The following is a 20,756-nucleotide window of genomic DNA, read 5'->3' as shown; positions in this document are numbered from 1 at the left end:
TTTACAATAAATAAATAAACGAAATGGGTGACTGCCAAAAAACAAGGACCAGGCTCGAGGGTCATTAATCTGAGAGAAAAAAGGCTGAAAGTAACTGAGAACAAGCCGTGATTCTTCAGAGCAGACAAATGTAAGCCATAAAGTGCACGAAGGGGATGGTCTACTGCCAGTTCATTCAAAAAGAAACGCAAAATGCATAATTAAGCATTCTCCAAACTCCATTTAGGAGTCTTCAGACATGTTAATGAGACTTAATGTGAAACAAATGTTATGTGGCGGAGAACCATTATGCTAAAAGCACCACTCTGAAGATAACTTGTATTCTCATCAGAATGTGGGGACAGTTTTCATTCACCAAGCCAGGAAAGTTGATGAAAATTGAAGGATTAATGGATGTTGCTAAACAGAGGTACAGTCTAGCATTTTCCCAGACTTTGGAGAATAAAAGAAAAGTTTATCTTTGGAATGTTCTAGTCAAGGCCCAGGCATTAATCCAGCTTTGTGAGACACTAATCTTTTACAGTCTTAATGATTTCTTTTCAAATGATGACACATATGCAGCAGTTTTGTTTGATGTTAAATGTATTATTTGTTGCTAAATTACAATACAACCCTTCATTTATCCAGATTTATTTTGCAAACATTTAAGAAAAAAGACTTTTCTGTGTCATATTGAGAGTGAATTTCCAGTTAAAATTCAACTCAGGTTCTACAGCGGAATTTAAAGTGCTTCTTAAAAGCTTCTGAAAAAAGCTACTTCTCTTTAACAGCTTCTTAATGATGATTAATCACCAATCGATAATTATCTGCCTTATTTAACTGCCAGAGCAGATGTTTTGGGATCAAAAGTCACCCCCTTTCCTTTTAACAACTGCTTTAATATTGTATCTGTGCATTAGCATACAAAGAACATTAAATATTATGAATAAAGTTGCCACAAAAAGTAGAATTTCTGAGATCATTTGTATCAGCTGTGCTTTGGTCTGTGTATTTCCAATGTATCTGGCAGCAGATTAGTAAAGAAAATGCTTTTGTAGTGCAAGTAGTTCAGAAGACTATTAGGTTTGTCTTCTCTGCCAAACAACTTTTTAGCTGTTGGCTCTTTCTTGGGTTGGTCAGGGTGGTTGAAGTCACAAGAAGCCAGACTTATTGTGGGGTTAATCTGTTACACAAGCAGGAGTCTAAGTAAAAACAAAAAAAAGCTATACAGCTAAGGAATAGCATCCTATTCCTTATTCAGTATTTGTCACTTGCAACTCGTGTGGTTGTTTTGGTCACTTTGACCCAAAAATGAATTGGAGGTCAAGATTCCGTGAAGACCAATCCCAAAAACCATGAAAAATAAAGTGTTGGGAACTTTAATTTAAAGAATTTTTAAAGTAATCAAAAAGTATTTGATTTATTAATTCAAATTATCTGAGGAAAAGGAATTATATAGTTACAGAAAAGTTTCTGTATGTTATAATTTGGATTTTTCTGATCAGTTTTTCACAAGTCAATTGAAATAAGTAATCTCAGTATCAGTATCAGTAGATGGCCAAAGGTTTATCTTTTCTTTTATAACATGAAAGTGAAAAGTTACAGCTTTTAAAGCGACTTCAAGTCTACCACACTCTAAAATGACCTCTTAACAACTTGAGATAATAGTAAAAGTGAAGACACAACAAAAATAAACCTTTAAATAACGAATGATGACCTTGACTCTGTATTCCAAATTAAATAATCAAATTTACAATTTGGTCATCTGTACTTATTTTAACTGTAAAGTAAAAAGATAAACACTATGACAGGTTATAGCAGAAACTGTACCTATGGTTAAATTAATCAAACTCTCAAAACCTGAGACGATAGTCTTGCAGAAGTCCTTAAATCCCCACTTAAAAATTTGAACTTTCCCTGCATTGACCATCTCTGCAGCTTCTTCCACGAGTTTGGTGTTTGGGTTTGTGTGTGGTACCCTGGCTTGTGTGTAAAACAATGTTAACTGTTTTAATTGCACTGCCTTTAGCCAACGATAATTGATTATAATTGTGTAAACCCGTCCAGTTTAAAAATGTACTGCATGGCAAACACCGGCCAGTGGTTTGGATTGCACAGTTTATTAAATCAATCTATAGTATTGTACCTGTTTAACATTCAGTAATGGTAATGGGATTGTAACAACAAAAACAGTAATTATTTATATTATCTAGTTGTTTAAAAAAAACTTTGTTTACCATATGTTTTAATTAAAAACACATAGATCAGGCTCTTTGGAGTGTCCAAGTATTATCTACTGACAGGAAAGAGCTTCGTTGAATCCATCTATCCATTTTCTTAGCCCACTATACCCTCTTCGGGATCATGGGGTTGCCGGATCCTGCTGTTGGGCGAAGTTGGGGTACACCCTAGACAGGTCGCCAGTCTGTCGCAATGCACACAACCACTCCAACACACTTATTTTAAAATCTTGACTGGCATGATTTTACTTCCAAATTTGCATGCATTTCTGCATTTTACCCTACATCATCACACTTTCTCCACTAAAAAACATGGCTGTATTTAGGGATGTTTTCAGGGTCTTCACACATTAATTAAGCTCAGTCAGAATCTGGTCTTTGGTAACAGATGCTAACAAGCAGGTTTCAACTACTGTCAGCACCTAACCAGAAAGTCAAATCTGTGCAAAGTGAGACAACAACTAAAAAAGCTGTTGGACAAGATTCAGCAAGTTATTGAAAAGTCGATGCAGCTCTCAGCCAGCGGACTTTTCCTTACAAATATTTTACTATTTAGTTTTTCACCTGGCACATTTTTTTCATATCTTTATTATTCAGTGGGGCAGCTGTGCACCAAAGACACATCTCACTCCCCCCCCCCCCCCCCCCCCCCCCCCCCGCCGATGAATCACATGATAAGAGGCAAAGTGGCTTGTAAGCAGAAGCAATTGGCCCAGTGTGTTATTCTGAGTGGATGGCTTATCAGCTGCAAACCATGGGAATGAGAGAAGGGCATATTGCCATATTTCACCACCGAACAATTCACTGGTCTCATTGAGACTGATTGGGATTCAGATGGAATGGCTCCTTTTCAAACAGAGAGGGGAAAGCCAAAGAGATGAGTATGTTTGCATCAATGTTTGGGCCAAACTGGAGTGTGAATAAGGTGATATTTTCACACACACAAAAACAGCGGGGTGTGGGGGAAAGAATTGAACAAACACACTGCTTTGATTTCACTTAAGAAGTATAGAGTCCCCGGAGCAAACTTCTCAAGCCACCAAGAAGCAATTTTCAGTGCCTATCAGAGCTCATTCATCATAGTGTGATTGCTGTGTCACTGTTATCTTGCTTATGGGCAGCAGACAAGCTGGTACTGAAGGCCTCCAGAGCTGAAGGCCTTGTGTGCTGCACCAGCTCTGGGAAAATGTGTGTTTTACAGTATTTATGGATTCTCTCCTCCAAGCGCTGGGTTTGTGTACACTCTTGACACATCTGTGTTGCTTTAGCATAGCAGTTTTATTACACCCACACATGCTGTCAACTTCCCACTTCAATTTCATAAAATACCACCTGGAAAAAACGAAAATGTCAGAATTGATTAGAACTTCACTGTAGGGCCACAAGACGTGTTTTTATAAGTATTGGATGAGTTTGGTGCAGGCTCTGCTCAGATCTCAGCCAAAAAATCTGTTCATCAGAAATTATTCATCTTTGTCAGGTTCTTATAATCCTGGATTTGTACAGTAGCTTGTTTACCAATAAGTACAATACTCAATGAGAGAACACAACATAAGCGAGTGTATTTTGGAACACTTCTCCTGTTTTTTATTCCCAGAAGCATTTATACATTATGCCAACCTTGGCTCGGAAAAGAATGATGTCATCTCCTCAGCGGAGCAAAGGGATGAAGGGCCCTCAATATTTTTATATCCTTTGATAATTAAAATGAGCAGTTTAAAAAGTAATTTGGCTTTTTTTTTCTTTTTTGTGCCTCTAATGACTTTGAATCTGCTTACAAACTCTCCTTCAAACTAGCATCTTTCATTGTTTAAGCAGATGATGTCATGTGAGATGTTCACAATAGATAAATCAAAGAAACGATCACATTTTGGTAAGATGTAGAAGGCTTCCCATAAGAGCACTTTTAAGAAGTAGGCCGTCTTTAAAAATATGATAACATGCTCATGCTCATTTCTATCCACTTAAGTGGCGATGTGAAGGGATGCTACTAGTATACGGATCCTAATCTGTGCTCTATCATCAAGCATTATTTCCATTTTTCGTTTTGTGCCACTATTTCTGTTACATGTAAAACTAGCTCTGCTGTTGAAATGTCGTAGGTATTAAGTTAGCTTAGGGAGAATCAATAATTTAAATATTGTTTGAAAGTGTTTAACAGATCATTGGGCCAGTTACTGCCCCCAGCTCATCTTCTTTACCTGCAGTCTGGCAAAAGATCCACAAACTGTCAGAATGTCAAAAGCACAAGCAACTGCATGCTGAGCACCTCTGAGCTTCTGTAAGCAGAACAGTTGGAGTACATGTTTACATGCAGGGAAAACAGTGAGTCATCCCTGATGGCAATTTCTTTTTAGCTAAAATAAGTTTTGCTGATTACTAGCAAAAAATATATTTTTTATTAAAAACTGGTCCCTGTTGCTTTGAAAAACCTTAATTTCTCTGTTAAATTAAGTTGTTAGCCTGGTTCTGATCACTCTGAAGACGGAAAGAGTTTTTTCACCTACAACTGTTATTACCGATGCAAGAGGCTGTGGTATAAGGGTAGAGTGGTCGACCTCTGGTCAGAGGATTGCAGGTCTAGTTCCTGACTTTCCGGTCCTTGTGTCAAAGTGTCCTTAGACGAGACACTGAACCCCACTGTAGGTTACACAATATCGCCGGTGTTGGGTTTTAAAGCGGCACATACACGCCATCATGCCATTTAAATAGTTATAGCTCCGTCCGTTTTGCCATCCACAGTATGGAGTGAGACACAGAACAAGGAGATGACTTACCTTAAGCCTCAGGCAAAAAGAATTTGCAGCAAAAAAAGAAAGACTTTGGGATACGGACATTTAAACGAGTTATTTAGAAAGTTATTCAAGCAGAAAACGAATGGGTCAACTGCCAAGATCAACCTGAGGGGTTTTAGTGTTCTCAGTTAATTTCAGCAAAGTCTGCCTTTGGTACAATGGCTACAACCCCCTTGTCCTTAAATCCCAGAGATGCTGTTCTTTCTCGCATGAGCAAACAAGGTTTCCCATATTTAAATCTCCATTTCTGTGAAAGAACTTGTTTTTATTGTGATTTAACAATAACAATGTGTCTGCATATGGGACAATAAAAAAATGTAATTTTACAAATACTTTCATGTTACCAAGTGAACTAAACACATGAGAAATATCTATTTTGATAACTGTTTTCATAAATATAGAGCATGAACCTGATCGTGTGTGGATTGCATCCCTTTGGTTTTATTTCAGGAATATTTCTTTGGGTTTTGTGGTCATTTTTATGGTCATGTTTTGTGTTTTTCCCTAGAGTGTCAAACATGGTTTAGATGGATGATCATCCAGGTCTTTTTCATTGCATTTAACCCCTTTATGTCGCTTATTTGCAACATATCATCTTATCCAGGACTGCTGCAGAACTTGCTTCTCACTGAAAAGGGAAAAAATGAAAAAAGAAATAATTTTATATAATTGGAAATAAATTCAGGCCTGAAGGCGTTAAAGTCTCTGTTTTCAGTCTTTTGCTATGTGGCAATTTGTTTCTCTTTTATCAATGTTTGGTCATTTTCAAGTTTATTTTCAATATTTTAAGTTCCTGGCATCTTCTCTAGTCTTCAGTATTTCTCCCAGTTCCTGTCATATACTCCAGGAGTCTTGGCACAGTACTAGCCTGATACTTGCCCCTAAGTGAATTATCCTACTGAGAAGCAGGGGCATTGTGGTCAAATCAAACATCCCCTAAAGGTCACCATGGTCAAAAAGACTAGGGGTTCCCAAATACAGAAGAGAGACAGGGAAAAACTGGAAGGGCAATTTGTTACCGAGTGGGTAAAAACAATCTGGATGGCTGGTCAGAGCTTTGGAGATTGATGAACTGATAACGCCCTGCTGCTCTTGCTGGTAGGATCCAGAGATAACACATGCACACCTGCAGGGAAGAAAAGAGGAAAAATAACCATCACAGTCATAGTGACACAGATATGAATATGTGTAAATCTTTATTTTTATAGTTATACACGTTTTGTGAACTGCAGACTATATTGGAAATCAAAGCTGCATAGATCCTGCTGGCATTAAGCAATCGACTTTGAAAGGTAAATCAAGCTGAACTATTTGAAACCTTTCAACTTATTACATTGAACTGCCCTCAAGCTTATGAGGAAAATGCTATGGTACTTGCTAATCTTGCATCCTTGAAGTAATTCTCTGAATTTCATTCAGTTAATATTTTAAACACACAAACCTCATTTCAAATTAGGGTTATCTCAGAAATCAATGAAACTGTTAGCTTGACATTTCAGACTACCAGCTTTGTCATTGTATTGTTTTTTTAGCAATAATTTATCACAATTCCACACAGACTTGACAATTTCCAAAGAACAACATAATCAAAGGCAAACCTATATTTAGTGTAGACACAGTGTGTATAACACAAAGACTTTTAAAACCACAAAATAAAATTGTCAGTAGAGTCAATGTACATGTGTGTGGATGGACAGGTAGGACAAGCATTTCAGAGACAAATGCTGGAGCATTGGAGCTACTCTTGTTCCCAAATGTTCATGTTTGTTTTTTGTTTTCTTTTGTCTTTAATAACTCAGAAAAGGAATACAGACTATTTGCTAGTAGAGAAACAGTCAGAGCAGCAGTCCTTTTACAGCTTATCTTAACTGTTAAGATGCTACATAAAATCACAAAATCACAAAGTCACCAAGATTGTGACATATTGATTTTTAGTCATTTATATATATAATTTATGATCTGTTATATTATCCAGCTATGTGCTAAGAGCGGCCATGGCACTGACTCCTTGATCCACACCACCAGAATCTACAATATGGACGTCGGAATGTCATTTGTCCTTGAGAAATGCAGTTGGATGATGACAAAAAGAAGCAAGATATTTCCACACAGAAGTGGTCTCACTCCTGGAAGGAACTATGGCAGACATTGATGACAGTTACAAGTACCTTGGAATACCACCGACAAATGGCAACCTGGAACAGGAAACGAGGAAACCTGGAACAGCCAAATACCTTCTACCGTCTACCTTCAAGCCAGGTCAACGGCAAGAACAAAACCCGGACAATAGACTGTTACACACTGCCAGTTATCAGATTCCTTGCAAGAATGATAAGATGGCCAAAGGAAGAGAGACAGACCACAGATGTGGTCTTCTCACAATACATGGAGGGTTCCATCCCAAATCCAGCACCCTGAGATTGTATGCTAGCCGCAAGGAAGGAGGCCAAGGAATAGTGAGCTACTACCCAGGATGAAACATCCAAGATCCACGAATACATCAAGCACAAGCCCCCAACTGACATTGTGCTCAGTGAATGTCTTAGGCAACGGAGAGCAGAGGATACAGTGCTGGAGGACAGATTATTCCGGAAGGACAACCTCCTTCATGGGATGTACCACCGGATCATAACTGAAGTGGCTGATATCAAGAAGTCCTACCAATGACCAGAAAGAGCTGGCCTACAGGACAGCACTGAAGCACTCATCCTGGCAGCTCAGGAACAAGCCCTGAGCACCAAAATGATAGAGGCTCAGATCTACCATACCAGACAAGACCCAAGGTGTAAGCTGTGCAAAGAGGCGCCTAAAACAATCCAGCACATAACTGCAGGGTGTAAGATGCTGGCAGGTAAAGCATACATGGAGCGACACAACCAAGTGGCTGGAATAGTGTATAGGAACATGTAAAAATGCAGTATCTGAACTGCAAACCCCAAGGTCAATATAGGAAATGCCTCACAAAGTGGTAAAAATGAGGGAGCAAAGATCTTGTGGAATATCGAGATCCAGAATGACATGATGGTAATGGTGAACCGACCAGACATTGTAGTGGTGGATAAAAAACAGATGAAATACCAGGGACTCAGAGAAAAACAGGAGAAAGCATGAAAGGTGAAGGTGACAGTGGAGCCTGTGATAATTGGAGCACTCGGGGTTGTAACCCCCGAGCTGGAGGAGTGACTACAACAGATCCCTGGAAAGACCTCAGACCTCTCAGTCTAGAAAAGCACAGTGCTAGGAACAGCTAAGATACTGCGCAGGACCCTCAAGCTCCCAGGCCTCTGGTAGAGGACCCGAGCTTGGAGGAGAAACCACCCGCAGAGGGTGAGAGGGGCGTTTTTATTTCGATATCAAATTCTATTTTTGCATGTACTATATATATATGACTAGCATTCACTGCCAGTTTGATGGTTTTGTTTTCTCAGTGACAATCTTTCTCTTTCACATCCATGTCCTTACGCTAAGAAGAAACAGAAAGCTGAATTCCAAGTAACAGAGTGGACACTTTAATACTGCTCCAGCTATGTGTTTCTTTCTCTTTGAAAGGTGGCGATCAAGAATTTTACACACACATTTGTGTTTTTAATAAACAAATGCAGCAATGTCCAGGCAAAACAGTGGCACACTTATTAATTCTGGTATGCTTTAGTACTTTAGCATGTTTATTCAGGGATTTCTTTCATTTTTGAGCAAATGCTCTATTTTGGAAACATGATACGACTAGCAGGATCCTGCTTATGCATACAAACTTGACAGCTGTGCCATGAGGCAATAAACTTAACTTTAATAAGCATTTTCAATGTTCCTTCTTCAGGCTTTATAGAATATTATGCAACAATTTATCATTTACTGATACATTCAGTAAAGCCATGGCGATTATTGTTTTTTTTTTTTTCCTTTGGTGATAATTTAATTTAGTGCCCTATAACCTAATACATTTGTTTAAATTAGTATTGCCTGTTTTTGTTTATTAAGGTTAAATAGGAATTGTATTAATTGAAAAAACATCCTGAATTTGTTTCAATAGTTTCACAACCAAATAAAATGTGTGGTTCTGTGCCTGGACTTTCATTTTAGGATAATAGTCAAATGACTTTTACACTGTTCCATTGTTTATTCACAGAATTCCATTAATCCATTTAAGCCTTACTCACAACAGCTCTTACTGGTGGATACGGACTGTCTGCGGGTGAAAAATGGGCAATCCTGTACAGGGCGTGCAGGTTATACTCACAAAATAGCAAGGTCATAGACCGCTTGGTGAGCCCATAGAGCAGAAATGTTGATCCACATTTCTTCTACGGGCATGCAGTCATGGTTGACTCACACAATATGCAAGAGTAAGTAAAGGTGAAGTAGGTGAGACGTACACTGTACACGACATGCTTTGTACTGATACTTCACATTCAAATCCTGCCCACTCCACAGGACGCCCATGAGTGCTGTTGACATAATGTGGGCAGTGTTGCCAAATAGTGTCACAGTTTTCCAGCCCAAAAGTCATCTAATATATAATTTTCTGTTATGGGCGGTTTTAAAAAATAACTAAATCGAGTTTTTGTGTAATTGGCTCCCCAGATTTAAGGTAGCCTTAGTTTGACACGGCAGGATGGCAAGCCACAAACAACAACATCATAGCACAAACGAAACAACCAGCGACAACATGGCTACCTGTGAAAATGGGATGTTTGTTCCCAAGAAAGGAATAAAATCATCTGTTGTTTGGAACTGGTATGGGTTTGCTGTAGCATTTGCCTAAAGCCCATCACAATCAAAGGCAGCAGCACCACAAACCTATTCCAACATCTGGGGGAAACCTTTTATTACTGTTCTCCTTCACTCCGTCACTCCAAACATGAATGCACATGCACTCCCAACACTTGTGCTCGCTCTCACTAAATCTCGCGCGACACGCGCTCCTTCCACACACAGCGTGCTTTATCATAGCGGTGATCAAAAACCCCACACCATCACAGTTCTAGTTTGTATCTTGTGGGAGACAAAAAATGCCACTTCTCCAGTACCGATAGCAGAACTGTTGAGGTCAGATCTTAATGATACTGCAGTCTTGAACAATGTTGCCCCGGGGTTCTTTCAATACAGGGGCTCGGTACCCATCCCTAGGAAAGGGGCACGGGGGAGAACAATCGCCAAAGCGGTCACTTTGCATATAGCCAAAGACATGGTACCGTATATACCGAGGAGAAGACGGGGTTTATTAATTTAATTAAAACCTTAGACCCCGGATATGAGCTACATTGTTAATCCTTTAAAAAAATGGTTGTACTCTCAAGGTGAATGTTTGTCTCCTTTTAGCCAATACTACAAAGTGTGACTTAAAACACAGCTGGGACTTTGATTCCAAGAGCGTGTTCAGTGCATACGATTACAACAGTCACACAGACTAACTTAGTCTGCTATTTTATATTCATGAGGGAAAAAACCCGCCGAACTGACCCTGAAACTGCCCAAATTATGCATACCCGCCCAAAGCCATTTTTACCCGCAAATTTAGAACCAAAGCCGCCTAATCTAGCAACACTGAATGTGGGCTGCTTACGCAGTTAGAGAGTTAGAAAATAGGAAATTAAATAATCTAGCTTGTGTGGGCATCATACAAGCATCCTATGTATTACCTGTAGACCCCGTGTGGCCTGCATTCGCATGTGGTAGTAAAGGGCCACTACTCGCACCCTAACGACTAGAGTGTGGTGTCAGGGCACCATACAACAGCATTGCTTGTGTGTGATAAGTGCGTTTAACTTATGAATACGTTCCAATACATTTACTCCACGCACGACAATCTTTTAAAATAAAAAATTGGGAAAAAAGAGTGCAAGAAGACGACATAATTAAAAAACAAACAGACTGTCAGGAACTGGTGTCGCAGGATACACGATGTGGGGACCTCGTCCTGGTGGCAGAAACGTAAGCATTTAATAAACAAAAAAAGCTGCATGTGAGCATGAGTGTGTGGCCATGCAACAGACTGGTGATCAGTTCTGGGTGTACCCTACCTTGTACCAACAGTAGCTCCATGACCCCAAAAGGGATTCAGCCGATTCTGGACATGTGGGTTGGCTTAAAAGCCAACTAGAGTACACAATCCTGACACAGACCCAGTGGGGAGGCTTGATGATTGGAGCTTTTGTTCAGCCCTGTTTTTGGGTAAATGGTTTGGTTATTTCATTTAGTAGTTTTGTAGCTTTTCTGATTTTTAAATCTAAGTTAGGATTTAACAAGGGCTAGGTGTTGTTTTCTATGCAAATAAGGTGTGTGTAAGGTTCTTGTATTTAATTTAATTCCGCAGTGCTCGCTTTTTAATCTCTGCTTGTTTTAAAGTCTGCTCAGAGATTCACTGATGAAAGTAGACTCAAAAACATCTTTTGGGAAACTTTCTCACACCTGGTAAAAATGTAGGAAATTATTTGTCTGGCAGAAGATTTGAAAGAATTTTTAATGTGACAGAAAAAAATAATTATTATTTTATAATTACGTTTGTGCAGCCTCTTTGTTGGAAGCATTTGTTGTTATTATTGTACTAGCTTTGTGTGTAAATACTCATTTTATACTGACCCAGTTTTTTTGGTTTTTGTTTTGTTTTTTGGGAGAATTGTCAGAATTTCATAAATTCAAAACTCACTAAACACCCCAGCTGCTCTGCAGTTGTCCGTTTTTTCAAAAAAGAACACAGTTTAAAAAAAAAGAATGAAGTTGTAAAAAAACGCCTCAAAACATGGAGACATTTTCAAAGGGACATCTAACTGCACACATGGTGCTCTGAATAGTAAATGTGCGTACTTGCTTTTAAAGGTGTGCTACCAAATTTATCTGTCTGCAACCACACTGCTAATGGGAACAAGAGACAGCTTTAAAATAGACATTTCTTTGTGGTCTCAAACTCAATGCTTTCTTGGTTGATTTTGTCTTCATAGGAAAGTATTAGGGGCTGTATTGCCTTTGAGTTACTTCTATGAAAAATAAATTCTATACATTTGTAAATTTGGCTCTTTTGTGGGTAGATGAGCAACTTCTATAATTTGTGCTTAAAAAAATTTAAAATGGGGTTGTCTGACAGGAAAGCTGAGAAATAAGAGCTCTATTAATTATGTGTTATTGCAGCCATTTTTTTTTTACTGGTGTGAAGAACAGTATGCACGTTTTTTATTTCATACTTCATACTAAAAGATCTAAGGGTGCAACATACACAGGCAATATGTTGCATCCTATTTTGCATATTTAAATTAACTAGTGGCAGAGAACGGATATTATTATTTAAAAGGTGAATAAATGGAAAATATTGACAAAAGTGCTAAATTGTATTTATGTCTTAAAGTACCTAAAAGTACTTGCTAGTCTATTATCAGAAAAATCACTTCAAAAGTCACTTCAGTCTCCTTTCTTCACCATTCAGATGCCCAGTTTGAACTGCAGCAGATCGTCTTGACCATGTCTACATGCATAAATGCATTGAGTTGCTGCCATTTGATTGGCTGATTAGAAATTTGCATTAAGAAACAGGTGGACTATGATTAAGTGGCCAGTGACTGCAATGGACAGGTGACATGTACAATGTGATGTCTATGCCTCGTTCTATGAAAGCTGGGATAGGCTCCACCAAGATCCACAGTCCATCTTAATTCAATTCAACTCAATTTTATTTGTATAGCCCAAAATCACAACAACAGTTGTCTCGATGGTCTTTGTGCGGATAAATGTAGGGTAAAACATAAAATAAAAAGGATCATGAATACATACAATTCAATTGAAAAATTCTAAACTGAACTAGCTAAATTAAACTGGACATCTCTGCCTTTAGACCCTTCTACGCAGTAAGGAAAAACTCCTAAAAAAACTGATTCCGGAAAAAAAGATTGTATACAGTAACAACCAAAAGTTTGGACACACCTTCTCACTCAAATGAATGGGAAGGTGTGTCCAAACTTCATGTCTGTACTGTAGGTATATTTATTGATCAGATATATTTATAAAGTGACTGGAGTTTTCAAACCTACTAATAGATGGCACTAAATTCTTCATACTGTACCTTAAAGTAAAAATAAGAGCAAAAATGGACCTTTCCAAGCAGCCAATTCAGATTTCTGCAGTAAACTCTGCTATAAGTCTGGTAAGAAACTTCGTGCAATGCTATGAGCGACTACTGTACTAGAGTCACAAAACAGTTAATCTATATGTGTTATCCTCGGTTTCCATTCAAATTCAGTTCAAGTTCCAGAAGGGCAAAAGATTACTCAGCACAAGGCATCAAAGTGACCACCCTCCTTCATCACATCCGCTATTTCTTAAAAGGTGGAACCAAATAGTTGCTATGACAACAACAGGGCAATTCACAGTAATATTTGGACCTCATAATATGCTTGAAGTCCTCAAGTGTTTTCATTTGAAGTGTAACTATCACTGTGGCAAATGCATCACCAGTGGACCAGCGCCTGCACAAGCAAACATTTCCCGCTGCGCCAAGAACAAACAGTTTTACTTCGATTCTAGTTCTTCACACACAGCACCACATCACGGCTCTTTACTTTCCCCGATAAAAGCTGCCACAGTTGGATTTAAAGGCCTCACACATGGAACTCCGTGGCTGCAGGCGTTTGAGTTAAGTATTTGACAGCAATGATTGCTGGGTATGTTGACTTTTAAAACTGCAATCAAGAATTTTGGTGTTTGACTTCAATAATAAAGTGGAACTTTCGTTTGCGCTATAGAAAATTTGTGTTTGCACTCTTCAAGCGTTTTAGATCTGAGGAAATTTAATGGTTTGGGAGATTTTATGAGCTGAGAATGAGCAACAGCAAAGTAAATAAGAATCTCTGGTGTGATGTAGCTGAAAATACCAGCTTGACAGATGCATTGTTTGAAAAACAGCACAGTGAGATTCACACCGAAACACAGCACTGAGGAGATCTGTAAATCTTCCCACTATGTCAAAAAGAAAGAAAAAGAGATAAATAAACCGGCAGTCAAACACTCAGTTGGTTCTTCTAAAGACAGGTTGTAAATATGTGTGTTTGGTTGTGTGTGAGATGAAAAATGATTTGGTTTTAAACAGATTTCTTTCCTTTGGATAAATAGCAGGCTGAGCTCCTGAGTTTAGTACTTGGCTCTGCTTCAAATCCACAAATTTCACCTTTCATCGAAGGCTGTAAACCTGATATGAACCGTGACCTCCAAAGGAAGAGATTTGCTTTCACTGGTCTTCCTCACTGTAAATTCCAGTCGGGTTCTGTAAAGCAATCACATAACACTCTAAAGGGCCACTCTGATTTATTAAAGCACTTATATATACAATTCAAGGCATACAATGGAGGAACGAAGAAGGCAGCGTCCACTGGAGATGCTTCACTCCTTGTTGAGCTTCATTTACTGCATCTTCTCAATACTTTGTTTTGCTTTGTTACGCCACTGTTTATAGGTCACGGTGTTGCAAAGTCAACTGTGTGTGCTTTCAGGAGAGTCCATACGTCATGTTGAAGCCAAACTACCAAGAATTTGAGGGAAACGATCGCTATGAAGGCTTTTGCGTGGACATGCTGGAGGAGCTTGCAGAACTTCTCAAGTTCAAGTATCGCATCCGGCTGGTTGGGGATGGATTGTACGGCGTTCCCGGAGCCAACGGAACATGGACCGGCATGGTCGGAGAGCTCATTTCCCGGGTTTGTACAGGATGTAAATTTGTCACAATGTTTGCACAGCCTACAAATAAGCTATGAACCAACCAAAAACCATCTCACATTTTTAACACACACTCATACATCAAATCAGCCTGTGTGCTCTCAAGTAACTTATGGCAAAAACGGGTTCAGACGGTTTTCAATTTCCATGTCATACGCCATGCTGTTTTTCCAGCAGCGGTTGGCCTTTTCATTTTCTCTCTTTCATTTTTTTTTAAAGCTTGTTGGTGACTCTTTTGCTGTCACTTCTTCTTTGAGCTGCCTGAACTGACCTTAATAGATATTGCCCTTGAATCCGTCTTTGGGGTTGCGGTTAAATCTCATGAGTGAGCTTTTACATTCTTCCAGCAATGCTTTATACATCTGTCAACAGGCAGATAAGGTTTTATAAAAAGGGATCGGAGGGAGGGGGGAAATAAAAGTGAAACAAGCGATAGAAAAAGTGAAGGGGTAGTGCTGGGGGGGTGGTAGAGGAGAAGGGCAATGATGCAGACAATGACTGAGTAATTCTATGAGGTGATCTGTCTTAATTTTGAGGGCTAATGGAGGGCAAAGCCATTAAGTATGTAAAGCGAGATATGCCTGTTCTTGTTCTTGTCTCCGTATGAGTTGCTTCTGGAAAGCTGACCTTCAAAGGGGCCATAGTTGAAGGCAACACGTGTCTCTGATAGCCGCCTTAGCTTGTAAGCAGCAGACAAAAAGATACTTGAGAAAGAGGGATTTGTCATGGGACAGAGGTCACCTGGTGGGATGATACACAATGAAGCAAAACCCTTGAGCTTGTGGGGTTTGGAGCTGTGAAAAGAAATGGAAAAAACAGGCAGAGTAAAAATATGTAGGAGCAGTCATGCAGGAAAGTTAAAAGGATGAATTGAAAGGACACGAATTGCACAGGTAGTTTGAAGCAGGAGGAGGGAGGGAAGCCTGAGGATGTTTGGTACAAACGATGAGCAGCCCTGTCTGATCCAGTCAGTCAAAATAATATGTCACTTAATGAGGGCGATTATTCTGCTGGTGTTAGATAACTCTAAGGTAGTTTTGCAGGAAAGCAGACTTCAATCATAGGATCAGTTTTTTTCCATAAAGCCACAGTTTGTTGAGCACAAACTGACTTACCTTTTAGCAGGTTACGAAGTTTACTCTAAAACAGGGGTCACCAACCCTGTGCCCGCGGGCGCCAGTGCGCCCGCGAGCATCCCTTGTGGCGCCCGCAGGGAATGCACCCAAAAAAAATCTTTTTTTTTTTTATTGAAGCAAATATTCAACAAACAACCACCGCATGTCTGTCAATGACAACAATATCAATTCTGAGATAAAGGTAGACAAAGAAAACCCAAATATGTAAACAAATATAACTTAAAAAATAATCACTAAAAGTAAGGGTCTATTACAAAAGTTTAAATAGATCAAAAAAATTACACAATTTCTGGACATTCTTATGATTCATGTAATGTAAAGATTTTGAGAATAGGTTGAGGTGGTTGAGTAATCCATTAATGTGAGGATTAATATTCCTGTCTGTTTTTATTTACATTTATGTTTAAAAAGTTAAAATTAAGTTAAAGTTTTAAAGGTTTAAAAGTTTAGCTTTAGTGTGTTCAATAAATATTTATCTTGTTCGGCTGCAACCTAAAGTCTGTTTTGAAATTAGGCTCCCTCTGCAACTGAGTTTGACCCCCCCCCCCCCCCCCCCCTGTAATACGAGTCTAGAAAATTCATGCATGTTTTTGTGTGTAAAATGAGCAAATAAAAATAGGGCACACAAAAGGAAGTCCTCAAATTGTGTTGTTTTTTTTCTTTTTTGGGGGGGGGATAGGAGGTTTTTAGTGGCGCCCTTCATACCACTTGGTGCCCATGAAATAGCCCTCGGTCTCAAAAAGGTTGGTGAACCCTGCTCTAAAATAACCGTATTTTCCGGAGTGTAAGTCGCACTTTTGGGTTAAATGTGCAACGCTTCTAAAGAAATCTGCCAAACCCGGCGTAATGCTGCATTCACACCGAATGGGATTCACGTGTCAAATTCGTGTCTGCTGTTGATGCTCGAGGCTTGTCCAAAAATGTGTTCAGTAACTAAATACTCATGTCTGGTGGAGAGGCTACCGACAAGTGTGTAGCCTATTGCTGCATAGATGCATTAACTATACATATAATTTGCAAAGCATTGAAAGATCTGGCTTATGTATTTTGAAGAGCTCTACAGTACAATAACATAAGTAATCACGTCTCCATTTCTGAGTTTATGAGTCTTTTTTTTAACTGTAATTTTTACTTTCTACTGCAGAACCTGCGTCTGAGTGACAGCGCTTTCAGGGGTTCTTCCGTGTCTCTATAACCCGGTTTAATGACGTGCTTTCCGGCATTATCCCCTCATTAGTCAGAATAAGGAAAAAATGGAAAGAAGAAAAATAATGTCTCAATGCAAATTAGAAAATTATGAAGTTCGGGAGGAAATGATCAGATTATCCTCCGTGTTTGTCTTGGAAGGCACTTCTTATTCTACCTTGCTGTCAGTAGCAAATACTGATACACACAGCTACAGAGCCCTCTAGCGGTTGTTAACAGGAAAACAAATGAGCCAACATTTATTTTTGAAAACCAGATGTATGTCTCATCCCTGGCCAAACTATGCAAAAAATTGCAGTTTATACACTGAAAAATAGAGTAGATGTTACTTAATATTTTAAACCAAGTGGTTGCATTTTAGGATTTGTAAAATGCATAACAAAGGTACACCAAAAATATTTTTTTCATCTTTAACCCTTTATCATCGGAGATATCGCTGGCAACACCTAAATAACACTCTTTGACTCTTTAACATGGAGATAAGTGGCTTTTGATATCAGCCTTGCACAAATGAACAACACATTACCAACGTAAAGTCCGGCTTAACGGCACAAAGTCAATTTTTTGCCTTAACAGAATCATTGCGTTGATTGCATAAGCACTACTGTAAAGGGTTGCATATCAGGCTGATTTTCTTTGCTTCAGATTCCGCTGGAATTAGGTTGATTGCGTCAACACTTAAAGAGTTACAGTAGTTAAAAGAATGTCAGCTAAAGCTAAAGCGCCAGTGTGTCAGCATTAATGAGATATTGTATCATAAATATTGAATTCGTGTTTTTTACAGTATTTATTATAATTGTCTTTTTTGTCAGAATCCCCTGCACAGTGGTTTCTTGCATGTTCCCTCCCTTTAGTGTGGGAGCAGGTGATTTGACTTTCAACAGCAGGAAGAGAGAGACGGCTCATGATGGAGGGTCAAAGCCTGCAGGCGGAGGATAGGGCAGCAGGAGACATTAGACCCTGAGTGTGCAGCGCAGGCAGGGACGAGGTTAAAGAGGTGAAAAATTTAAGTGCATCGCACTAATTTTAGTGCAGGTCGGAGCACTTTTTTTTGGATGACGCTATTGAAATATGTTCCAAAGGTTAAAGATTTCCATACATCACTTATGTTTTTCTTCTTGTTCGAAAGTCTTTTCCATACATATCAGATGCCAGTGTCACTTGTAAAACTTGCAGATTTGAGTGCTGCTCTCCTCTCTCCGTCTTCCTCACATTCCCCAATCCTCTTAGTCCTCCCGCGGCAGACAAAGAGGAATGCTTTCCTGCTTTCGTTCTTTGCTCTTCAGGGAAATGAAAAATCCCTTGCCGTTGCACTTTGCCAGCCTGTATTATTAGTGGGAGGCTGTCCAGTGTTCAGCTGCAGTGACCATTTCTACATGTGTGTGGTTGGGCGTGTATTTCTGCCTGTTTTTTAGCAGCCTTTCCTTTGTCAAGTGATTTGTCTTGACAGTGCTCTCTTGGCTAGCCATGATAGCTACCATGAGCTCACACACACAGCTGATGCTGGATTATCCTCACCATAGATAGCACTAGTGGTGGACAAAGAGGCTCAACAATACAAAAGAGCATTTTACCGTTCAAGCAGCCAGTTGGTCTTTTTTTTTTTTTTATTCTGCAAGTGGCCATGTCACAAAGAGGATTTTGGCCCCTCAAAGCTGTGTTCAATATCTTTGAGTTTGTGCTGACAATGTGTGATGCTACCTGCCTTTCAGAAAGCTGACCTGGCAGTGGCAGGCCTGACCATTACGGCCGAGCGTGAAAAGGTGATCGACTTCTCCAAGCCTTTCATGACGCTTGGTATCAGCATCATGTATCGCGTCCACCTGGTGAGTAACCTCACATGTACGCTCACACCATTCGGTCGTACGTAGAAACATACTGGAAGAGTTTCTGGTCATCTCTCCCTGCTGTTATGTATTCTCTTAGATTTGCTAAATCTCCACTGTAGTTTCTCCTCCCTGGTGCATCTTTTCTGTCCTGTGGTTTTCAGCTACAGCTTTTCCTCAAATTTTTGTTTTCATGGTTTTGCAGAAGTCCTCCTGCTTTGCGCTTATTTTTCTCCAGCTGTTTTGGCTCTTTTGTTGTACATTTAGACGGCCTCCACTCCTTTCCAGCTCACCTCTGTTCTCTAATTTGCTCCTTCTGTTCCTCTGACCCCAATCCCGGCAGCGCCAGATGGCGTGTGTTTGCGGTGTGAAGATTCTGATGAATGTAGCGGTTTCGCAGTTGTTTTCTGCTCGCTGTCTGATTAGGTACAGCAGACGTGTTCACACAAGCCATGCCTTCCATGCACGGCGGCGAACGAGCCCGAACAAGAAAGACCGAAATAAAAGTCTCGCAGGTGGAAATGAGCCAGCGTGTGCAGAGTCAGTGGCCCATTAATCATCAGCCCTCCGCCCCCAAAATACAAGGTGACACTGCAGGGCCCAGTGGCACTGGCCGCAGTCCACACTGAGGTTCTTGCACATGCACAAACTAACATTACTGTAGTGTCTCAGAGGGGCGTTTACTCACACTCCCTTTCCATCTCGCTTTTGTCCCTACTTCTTTGCACTGTCCCATGGTCTTTGTGCACTCCAAGAAGCTATGGCTGTTGGAGACTCAATTGACCACCAACAGTTGGAGAGAATCAATCAATGTTTGCAGCAGGTGCAATGTTAAATGGGCTACCAGGCAGCGCATGACCCCAGAATTGGGATGCAGGCGGGAGGCTAGCAGCAGCAGGAGGAGATGTGTAGCTGCCACCCCAAAGGTGCTGGCACAGAGTCAGCGAGTCAAACCTGCACACACCTGACCCAGTTCATACAGAATTTTGGACCAGTATGACTGTAAAACAGAAGCAAACAAAGCTATGTTCGAAAAGCTAAGAAGGAAAAATGAGAGTTAACCCCTCACAGTGGTTTCCTCCGTTCCTCCCTTGGCATTTTCTTAAATCTGATTCACAGCGGTCCCTCAACATGCTCTAAAATTCAATATTTGAATTTCTTTGACTCCACTTATTTAGTTCTAGCCCACTGACTATTGATCTGAGCCACAGTGACTTCTACAAGGAGGTTGGCTTCTTATTTCAAACTTTAAATGAAAATTTCAGTGGGATCGATAAGAATAGCGAATGTGATAAAATGAAATTGTCTGCAGGGTATTACCATTTAATCTTTGTCAGTGTGTATGTATTACATGTCAGTCTTACTCAGGCACACTGTGTTTTCCTCACTTATTGTCTTTATTCTATTACTACATGTTATTTTTGCTTTCATTATTTGGTTTAACTGGATAAAGAAACACATTTTCTAGTCAATATGAACTGCAACAAAAATTATATTTAGGTAAAACTTTGAAAAACATTATCTTCTAAAATTAGCAGGGGGGGAAACGTACCAAAATGTTGTTGTAGTTTGATCAGCAAGTGTTAAAAAATGTCAACCTGCCCTGTTTCTGGAAACTAGCAGTAAATCATAAAGCATAAACACTAGCCAGATGATTTTGCATCATCGTGTTGCTTTAAATAGAAAAATGGACCACAAAAAGAGATCATAAACTTAAAGAAGCACTTTTAGTTCAACTACCTCAAAGCAAAGATTCTGAAGCTATTTTCTCAGCATGAATTTTGCTTTCAACGTTAGGGCCCTATCTGTCCGTGCTTGCCCTTTTTTGCCAAAATACATTTGGGAATGGATGAAACTCGTAGATGTGCTGCATACAAT

General features: G+C 39.7%; 1 protein-coding gene across 4 annotated transcripts in view; it reads left to right on the top strand.

The window, feature by feature from the left end:
* The window catches only part of grik4 (glutamate receptor, ionotropic, kainate 4), a 382,863-nt gene that overhangs the window by 343,272 nt on the left and 18,835 nt on the right, over window positions 1-20,756 (top strand). For all 4 annotated transcript variants that reach the window (XM_023961355.2, XM_023961354.2, XM_078930071.1 and 1 more), the window contains 2 exons: window positions 14,488-14,691; window positions 18,765-18,878. In XM_023961355.2, the coding sequence (XP_023817123.1) occupies window positions 14,488-14,691; window positions 18,765-18,878 (318 nt within the window). The remainder of the gene's footprint in view (window positions 1-14,487; window positions 14,692-18,764; window positions 18,879-20,756) is intronic.

Source organism: Oryzias latipes, chromosome 13 (genome assembly GCF_053564925.1).
Source record: "Oryzias latipes strain Hd-rR chromosome 13, Olatipes_Hd-rR_3.1".
Lineage (NCBI taxonomy): Eukaryota > Metazoa > Chordata > Actinopteri > Beloniformes > Adrianichthyidae > Oryzias > Oryzias latipes.
Note: the sequence above shows the minus strand (reverse complement) of the source record. Positions and strands in the feature narration are given on the sequence as shown.